This window comes from Penaeus vannamei, chromosome 31 (genome assembly GCF_042767895.1).
Source record: "Penaeus vannamei isolate JL-2024 chromosome 31, ASM4276789v1, whole genome shotgun sequence".
NCBI classification, from domain to species: Eukaryota; Metazoa; Arthropoda; class Malacostraca; order Decapoda; family Penaeidae; genus Penaeus; species Penaeus vannamei.
The window spans coordinates 10,752,413-10,762,412 of NC_091579.1; the positions used below are offsets into that span (position 1 = coordinate 10,752,413).

The 10,000-nt window shown below is 38.3% G+C and overlaps 1 protein-coding gene across 1 annotated transcript in view; it reads left to right on the top strand.

The window, feature by feature from the left end:
- The window catches only part of LOC113823606 (IQ motif and ubiquitin-like domain-containing protein), a 33,835-nt gene that overhangs the window by 3,212 nt on the left and 20,623 nt on the right, over nt 1-10,000 (top strand). The window contains exons 2-4 of the mRNA XM_070143799.1: nt 1,100-1,255; nt 6,588-6,771; nt 7,943-8,089. Coding sequence (XP_069999900.1) covers nt 1,100-1,255; nt 6,588-6,771; nt 7,943-8,089 — 487 coding nt within the window. The remainder of the gene's footprint in view (nt 1-1,099; nt 1,256-6,587; nt 6,772-7,942; nt 8,090-10,000) is intronic.

The window sequence follows — 10,000 nt, forward strand, 5'->3', positions numbered from 1 at the left end:
ATTATTATTATTATTATTATTAAAATTATTATAATAATTAAAATTATTATTATCATTAAAATCATTATTATTATTAAAATTATTATTATTATTAGATTTATTATTATTATTAAAATTATCCTTATTATTAAAATTATTATTATTATTATTATTATTATTATTTATTATTATTATCAAAACTATTATTATTATTACAATTATTAAAATTATTATTGCTATTATGATAATTATTATTGCTTTCCTTCCCATTATTATTCTTCCTTCCTTCCTTCTCCACAAGGTCGTATCTCCGCTTCTATCTGGCACACGCAGGTTAAAGCCCCTTTCCACTTACTGGTAAATCGTTACACTGGATTTCTCCTTTCGTGTTATTTTCTTATTGTTTCGCTTTACTGTTCTGTTTTATTTTCCTTTGGATTATTGTATTGTTTGGTATTATGCTTTAGCCTTCGTGTGAAAATATTGTTTATGGTTATATTTGTTTTGTTTTTGTTTTTTTGTCTTTCTTTCAACGCGTTGCAGTTCAGTTTCTTTTTATTCAGAAGATATGTTTATGATTTTACCACTGTTGTTATTACTGTTACTTGTTATTATTGTTTCTTTAATTATGTAATTTTATATACAATCATCGTTAAATATCGTCATTATAATAATTTTCATCATCATTTTCACCATTATTATCATCTCACTTCGCCCTCGTTGTCATTACCCACATCCCCATCCTTATGCTCATCCTCATTTTCACTTTCCTCATTAGCATCGTCATCGCCATCGCTATTCTCTTCTTTATCATTCTCTGTCCTCACCATCATCCTGATGTATGATTAACATCGTCACCATCATCATTCTCGTGACTTTGATCTTCATCGTCATTACTATCCTCCTGTTCCTTTTCGTCCTCTTCCTTCTCCTCCTCTTCCTCTTCTTCTTCCTCCTCCTCTTCTTCTTCTTCCTGTTCCTATTCCTCCTCCCCCCTCCTCCTCCACCTCCTCTTCATACTCCTTCCTCTACACCTTCTCCTCCTCCTTCCCCTCTCTCACTCCCCCCTCATTATCACCATTTTTAAACAATCCCCCTCCATTCCCCTCTTCCCCCCCAGGGCTGGTGGACAGGGGGAGGCCCGGTAGCGACAGTGAAGATGGTGATGGAGACGGGCGTGGGCGTGATCACGAGGGCTTGGCCATTGCACCAGCCCGCCCGCAACCTGAAGCTGGAGTTGAGTCGCGCCACGCAGGTCCCGCCCCACTTCCTCCAGGTAAGAGACGGGTCGAGAGGAAGCTTTCCAGGTGAGAGGGAGACAATCCAGGTGAGAGATTTTGTGAAAATGATTGAGGAAGCTTTTTCAGGTGAGAGGGAGCCATTCCAGGTGAGGGATTTTGTGAAAATGATTAAGAGGACGGTTTTCAGGTGAGAATGAGCCAATCCAGGTGAAAGATTTTGTGAAAATGATTAAGAGGACGTATTTCAGGTGAGAGGGACTGATTCCAGGTTGAAAGATTTTGTGAGATGTATGAGAGGGACTAATTCCGAGTGTGAGTTTTTTTGTTGTTGTTTTTTTACTATTTAGAAGGAAGGTTTCCATGTGAGAGGGACTGATTCCAGGTTGAAAGATTTTGTGAAAATTGGTAAAAGGAGTTTTTTCAGGTGAGAGGGGCTAATTCCAGGTTGAAATATTTTGTGAGATGAAAGAGGGACTAATTCCAGGCGAGTTTTTTTTGTCAGTAATTGAAAGGAAGCTTCCCAGGTGAGAGGAATCAATTCCAGGTGAGGGATTTTGCGAGAGGAATGAAAGGGATTAACTGCACGTGAGAGATTTTGAGATAATGATTAGGAGGATTTTTTTTCAGGTGAGAGGGACTAATTCCAGGTTGAAAGATTTTGTGAGATGCATGAGAGGGATTAATTCCAGATGAGGGATTTTGCGAGAGGAATGAGAGGGACTAATTCTATGTGAGAAATTATGTGAAAGTAATTCAATGGAAACTATTCAATTGAAGTAATTCAATGGAAGCTGTTCATGTGGGGGAGATTAATTCCAGAGAGTCTGCGAGCTGCATGAGCGGGATTAGTTCCAGGTTGAGAGATTTTGTGAAAAGGATTAAAAGGAAGTCTATAATTCTAAGAAGTCTAAGAAAATAATTCAATGGAAGCTATTCAGATGAGAGGGACAAATTCCACGTTGAAAGATTGTTGTGCGATGAGTGACTGATTAATGTGCGAGATCTTGTGAAATTATGTGAAATGAATGATTGCAGGGGCGATAGTTTGTAAAATGAATAAGAGCCTTTAATTCCAGGTGATAGATTTTGTGAAAGAAAGTGAAATGAGAGATTTCTTAGATTGAATAATGATTATAAAGTCCAAGTGCGAGAATTTGTGAAATTGATTGAAATTGATAATTGGCAACAGGGAGATGTTGTGAAATGTGTATGAATGCAAATGAATACTTGAAGGTGTGGAAATGTATGCAATGAATAAGAATTTATAGTCCAAGGAAGATTTTGTAAATTAAATGGAAACGAATAACCCCAGACGAGAGATTTTGGATGACAAATAAAAATGGATATTTCCGGGTTGACTTTGCGAAATGATTGGAAGTGTATAAGATCCCAAAATTAGGTATTTTATTGCGAAACTGAATTAGAATTATACCAAGAGGGCGAATTTGCGAAGTTAATAAGAATAAATAATTTCAGATGGGAGATATTAGAAAATAGATATGGATAAGAATGAATAGCCCCATAACGCGAGTTCTTGTAAGATAAGTATAAAAAAAAGATGATAATAATAACAATTCTATAATGCGAGGTGTCTCTCTGACATTTCTGCAGCTTAGAAAAAAAGATACTGACTTACTTATTCCGATGAAGTTGATGATATCGAGATATTTATGACACGTCTGCGAGAAAGGGGTGCGGGGTGGATATCGTACTCGGTTTCAGAGCTCTAGGGGGGAGTCCGGAGCCAAGGGGAGGGAGGGGGGAGGACTGGGTGCCAAAAAAAGACCTAGGAGACAAAGGGAGGAAGCAAGACAAAGGTGAGGGCGGGGAGAATCTACAGTTAACTCAGGAGCCAAAGGGGGTTCCTTGTGTGAAAGATACCCTGAAGTCAAAGACACACTGAAGGCAAATGGGGGGTAGGGGGGGGCAAGGTTGAGGGAAGGGGAGAAGCCAAAGGAAACCCAGGAACCAAAAGGAGTTGAATGAGTCAAAGACACCGTGAAGCTAAAGAAACCCTGAAATCGAAGGGACCCTAAAATCAAAGGAACCCTGAAAACAGACATTTTGAAGCCAAACGGAACCTGAAGCCAAAAGAACCCTGAAGTCAAAGACACTGTGAAGCCAAACGGAACCTGAAGCCAAAAGAACCCTGAAGTCAAAGACACTGTGAAGCCAAAGGAACCCTGAAGCCAAAGAGAAGGTCAGACATCCACCCCGATCTCGTATCTCTGCAATTTTATATAAACGTAACTTTCCCGAGAACAACAAAAAATAACAGCTAAAAAGAGAATGGTTATTACAACAGCGAAGAGAGCCCGGAAGAATCTATACGTACCCAAAACGTGCCGCGGTAGAGATCCCTGATTGCACGTCTTGCATCGTTGCCGTACGCATTCTGTTCCTTTCTTACGTTTAAGAGTGTCTATTTTTTCTATCATTATTTGGTTTATCAATAATAATTATCCTTTATTAACTTTGTATTCGGGATTATTATCACGTATGAAATTGTTTATTTTTCATAATTTATTATACTCTTTTATTTTCCTGATTCATTATATCCTCCATTAATATTATCTGATAACTTATTTTTTTATTCATTATCTCATCATTCATTACTGATATTATGGCTTATTGTTTATTTTCATTAGTCATTGTTTTATTATTGATTTTATTATTTCGTGATTTATTTTTGTTGCATTTAACTTTTTCTCCATCAAAATTTCTCCCCTTATCATTAATCCTTATTTATTATCCTATATTTTATTATCATTATGTATCCTCTTACTTATTGTCATTTTTTATCTTCCTATATTTAATCATTATTTATCATCCTATATCTAATTAACATTATTTATTTTCCCATTTTTATAATCATTATTTATTTTCTCATTTTTATTATCATTATTTATCATCCTATATTTGACTATCATTGTTTATCAACCTATCCTTTATTATCATTATCATCCCATCTTTTATCATCATTACCTATCATCCCATCTATTACCATTATTTATCCTCCGTTTCTCACCCGAGTATTTTCAGAACTCGACTGTGTCTTCGAGCGAAATTCTCGAGGCTAGAGAGATTTAAAGTGTTAAGGATCCCTGACTGCACATCTTCCATTCCTGCGCGACTTACTTTTGCCGCCGGAAAAGATGACACAAGAAAAGATGTTACTGCCCTTGACTCGGGATTAAGAATAACTGGAGAATAACGAGGTCTATATAAATGTCACGTTACTTTCGAGTTCTGCGTATCTTTGGGTGGTAAGGCCCGTGCCTTTAAGGCCATATCACACTAGATTTTTTCCGTCAATTTCTTTCTCCGCAAGGTTCGTCTACAAACGGAACGCTTTCCAGACCAAGACGGTTACGACCGTTTCCGTCTGACTAATTTCCGTGTTGATCTTGTGCTGTTAATAAATTAGATAGGATGGGTGAATGTAAACATAAGCTAATATTTAAGAACATTCGTATATACAATATACATCATCATATTTCCTTAAAATAACGTAATATGTATGAGAATGTTCGTGTGATTCCCGGGACCTCACTCCGATAGTGCCATGTTTGTTTACATGATTTTCATACGGAGTTCATTCGGAAACGCAAAAAATTGACAGAAAAAGTGCTAGGGTGATAGGGTCTTTAATAATTACTTGCCGTGTCACACATGGACTTTTTCCGCATTGTTTTCCCGCTGGCAACAACCGTGGTCATTTTGGCGCGCGCAGTCACACTAGCGACGAGAACCACGGAAACAGTCTAAACACGACAAGATGACTCCAACCCCCGCGAAGGCTCTGGCGATAATGGACGCTATTTAGGCTATGTGGCGACTATTTAATGCGAAACAACTATATATAATGCCAACTAAGAGCATATTTTCGCTATTCCCATCTAGTCAGCTGACAGGGAAACGTGGAGACAAATGTAAACAAACAGGCGATCAGCACATTACCAACTTGTATCAGTTATTATTAAATACAAGAGATTTTTTTGCATTACCGTAACGGTTATTTACTATAACATGATTTTAACCAAATGCCAACGACAAATTTGCAAGCGAAAACAAAAATTATCATTTGCCTGGAAATTATCGCACTCGGCCAATATGCCAGCGGTAGCAAAAAATTACATATATATATATATATATATATATATATATATATATATATATATATATATATATATATATAATAAAAAAAAAACGGAAATACTGCTAGTTTGACACCACCCTTGGAGAGTAACTCGTTGAGACGGATGGGCGGGTATCTATGCACGATTGTATTGCATATTAACTTTGCATGATACTGTACATGTATGTGTAAGGGGAGGGGATGGAGGGATGTATGTGTGTGTGTGTGTGTTTGTGTTTGCATGTGTGTTTGTGTGTATGTATAAGCGATTGTATGCGTATCCCACTGGATATGTCTCCTAATTAATATTCTAAAAAAAAAAGATTCACCGTCAAATGCTCTTACCATGCCCCTTCCTCCTCTCAGGCGTAACCTGAAAACTACATAATATATGTAATCATGTGATGGTAGCATGATAACGTAGAGAAAAAAAGTGCATATCCGTTCTTTCTCGCGTGTCAATCCCCAAAATTATTAATGATTAATGTGTACTGTTGTCGAAGTTCTCCACCTTTTCTACTTCAACTTTCTCCACATTTAGTAGAAGTCAAGAACAAAATAATGATAATAATAATGATAATGATAATAATAATAATAATAGTAATAGTAATAATAATAATAATAATAATAATAATAATAATAATAATAATAATAAATATAAAAAATGTAAATCTAAAAAAATTATGATATTTAAAAAATACTACGTGATACGGTAGGTATACAAGGACTTACATCATGTACAATAGTGTTAAATCCAGCTGTAGGTTCCTGCCATATGGTCATTATGGTTTCTATACTTAGCACTCGTTATACAACGCGGGATTTATAACACGACCCTACAATCTTATCGATATTTTCTTCCCTTCTCTCTTCCTCTTCCTTCTCTTGTTCTTCCTTTTCCTCCTTTTCTTCATTCTTCTTTTTTTTTCATTTACTTCTTCTTTTCTTGTTCACCCTCTTCCTCCATTTCTTTTTTATTCTTCACTCTTCTTCTTCTCCTCCCTTTCTTCTTCTTCTCCTTTTCTTCTTCTTCTTCTTCTCTTTTTCTTTTCTCTTCTTCTCCTTTCCTTCTTCTTCTTTTTTCTTCTTCTTCGTTTCTTTTCTTCTTCTTCTTCTTCTCTCTTCTTCTCTTTTTCTTCTCTCTTCTTCTCCTTTTCTCTCTTCTTTTTCTTCTCTTTTTCTTCTCTCTTCTTATTCTTCCTCCTCCTCCACCACCACCCGCCCACCAGCTGGTCCTCCGCGGGCGTGTCCTGAGTGACGTCTCCACCTTGCGAGACATGGGCGTGGAGGCCAACGAGACGGTCCAAGTGGGCGTGTCCTCCAAGCGCCCGCACACCCACCCGCTGACCCTCCTGGCGCCCACCACGCCCACGATCCCGACGCCGGATGTCATCACTGTGATCGTCGCTGAGGGTGAGGGCGTGTGTTTGTTTGTTTGTTTGTTTGTTTTTGTCGTCTTTGCTTGTTTCATTGTTTTGTTTGTTTGTTTAATTGTTTATTTTGTTTTGTTTGCTTTTCAGTATTTGTTTTGGTTGTATTTTTCATTGTTTTGGTTTGTATTTTGATTGCTTTCTTATCCATTTGTTTGTTATTGATTGGTAGTGTTTGTTTGGTTAGTTGTTTGTTTGCTTGTTTAATCTGTTTGTTTTGGTTGGGTGGGTGGGTGTGTTTGGGTTTATTTATTTGTTTGAGTGTTTGTTATTTGTTTATTTGATTGTGTGCTTGTTATAGATTTGCTTATTTGTTATTTATTTGCTTGTTTGCGTGTATTTGTTTATTTGTTTAGGGGATACATTAGGGGATATCTTTCCATGTGCTGATGAATATTTAAACTCACTGATGCTTATTAATCTCATATTCATATTGGTAGGCATTTTTTTTTTTACAGCATAACGTTTCATATGTTTACGTCACACTGATATAGCCTTCCTTTATCAATATGTTGCTTTATCTAGATTTTTTAAAAGTTATCATTTCATCATTATACCATTTCTAGCCCTTTTTTCTTCCCTCCTCCTTTTTCTTCCTATTTTATCATATCCTTCTTCCTCTTCTCTCTTTTATTATCCCTTTCTTCTTTCTTATTCATCTTCCTTCTGCTTATCCCTCCCGCTCCTTCTTCTTCCCTCTTTTATTACTTCTCCTTCCTCTTTCCTTTTTTTATCCCTCTTCCTCTTCCACTTTCTTCTTTTTATCCCTCCTCCGCCTTCATCTCCTTCCTTCTGTTTATCCTTCCTCCTCCTTCTTCCCTCTTTTATTACCCCTCCTTCCTCCTCTTTTTTATCCTTCTTTTTATCCCTCTTCCTCCTTCTTCTTCTTCCTCCCTCTTTTTATCCCCTTCTCTTCCTCCTCCTTCCTTCTTTTATCACCCCTCTCTTCCTCCTCCTCCTTCCCACTTTTATCACCCCTCTCTCTCTCCTCCTTCCCACTTTTATCACCCCTCTCTTCCTCTTCTTCTTCCTCCTTCCCTCTTTCATCACCCCTCTCTTCCTCATCTTCCTCCTCCTTCCCACTTTTATGACCCCTCTCTTCCTCCTCCTCCTCGCCACCCCTCTCATCCTCTTCCCCCTCCCATCCTTCGCAGCCGGAGTCGGAGAGCGGGAGGTCGTGGTGGAGGTGGAGTGGGCGGGGGTGCGGAAGCCTTGGCTGGGGGGGTTCCGCCACAAGATCTCGGGGCTTCACTACCACAACGCCACCACGCAGACGCAGCCGCCTCAGAGACCCAAGCCAGGTAGGTTGGAGGGAAGGGGGGAAGGGGGTGGTGGAGGGAGGGTGAATGGAGGAGAGAGAGGGAAGGATGAGATGATGGAGGGAGGATGGATGGAGGGGAGATGAAGGGATGGGAATGAAGGAAGGGGTGAGAATGAAAAAAATAGATGATGAAGGGAGGATGAATGAAAGAGAGGAGGAAAGAAGGGGATGGTGGAGGGAGGGTGGATGAAGGAGAGAGAGGGAAGGATGAGATGATGGAGGGAGGATGAATGGAGGAGAGATGAAGGGATGAGAATGAGGGAAGGAGAGAGGGAAGGAAAGAGAGAAGCAGAGAATGAAAGAGAGATGAAGGGATGAGAATGAAGGAAGGAGTGAGAATGAAAAAAAATAGATGATGAAGGGAGGATGGATGAAAGAGACGAGGAAGGAAGGGGATGGTGGAGGGAGGGTGAATGGAGGAGAGAAGGAAGGAAAGAGATGATGGAGGGAGGATGAATGGAGGAGAGAAGGAAGTAAGGAGATGATGGAGGGAGGTTGGATGAAGGAGAGAAGGGAAGGAAGATATGATGGAGGGAGGATGGATGGAGAGAGGGATGGATGAGATGATGGAGGGAGGATGGATGAAGGAGAGAGGGAAGGAAGAGATGATGGAGTGAGAATGAAGGAAGGAGAGATAGAGGGATGAGAATGAAGGAAGGAGAAAATTTTTAAAAAATTTAAAAAATAGATGGAGTGAGGATGAACTAAGAAGCTAAGGAAGGAAGAGATAGAGTGAAAAGGAAGTATGAATGAAGATGAGATAAAGGAAAGAGAATAATTGAAGGAGAGATGACGGAGTGAGAATAGATGAAGAGAATGAAAAGAAATGGAGGAGTGACAATGAGTGAAGGAGAGAAGAAGGAAAGAGTGAAGAAGAGAATGAAGGAATGAAGAAGGATTGTATGAAAGAGAATGAAGGAAGGAATGAAGAAGGATTGTATGAAAGAGAATGAAGGAAGGAAAGATAAAGGAATGAAAAAAGAGTGAATGAGTGATTGAACGAATGAGAATGAATGACTTCACGGCCCAAGAGGTGTGAGTTTGATTACATCTTCGTCAGAGATATAATCCTCCTCCTTTTTCCTTTTTATTCTTCCTTCTTTTTATACATCCTCCTCCTTCTCCTCCTTTCTATTTATCCCTTCTTCCTCCCTCTTTTTTATCACTCCTCTTTCTACGTAGATGTCGCCACCGTGTTGCGAAGATTTTCATTCATAATTTTTTTCGACAAGATTTTGGTGCGATAAAAAAGTACTGTTACTGTTCAGCTGTGTTTGTACTATAATATGTACATTTATGGCGTCTTATCGTGTTGTTGCTGTTGCTTGTTGTTACTGTTGTTATCAATGTTGTTACTGTTGTTGTCGTAACTGTTATTGTAATTGTTTTTGTTACCGTTGTTGTTATTGTTGTTTTATTTGTTGTTAATGCTGTGATCACTGTTGATAGCGTAGTTATTACGTTTTTTTAATCAGATCTATCGGCTATTAAACCGCTTTCGTATTTCGTAGGTCGCCCTGGTTGCTAAATTACCTGTAAACATGCATTTCTAGCATAATAACGAACGCTTTTACCTGCATGTTGTATCATGAACAACTTTGCACATTTGACGTTTTTTCTTTCTTTCTTTTCTACTTTTTTGTTAGATTTCCGATAAACTGCAGACTTTCGGGGGAAAAATAATCCACAGAGAAAATAAGATTTATAGGTTTAGTAATCGTTAGTGTATTTCAAAAAAAAAAAAAAAAAAAAAAAAAATAGGGTCGTATCTCCCTCACCGAGAAATGACCACGAACGACCTATTACGACCACTTTCAGATAAGGTCGTTGGACGAGTAGGTCAGTTTCTTTTACTTCATCTCTTTCTTCTTCTTTTCTTATTATTATTGCT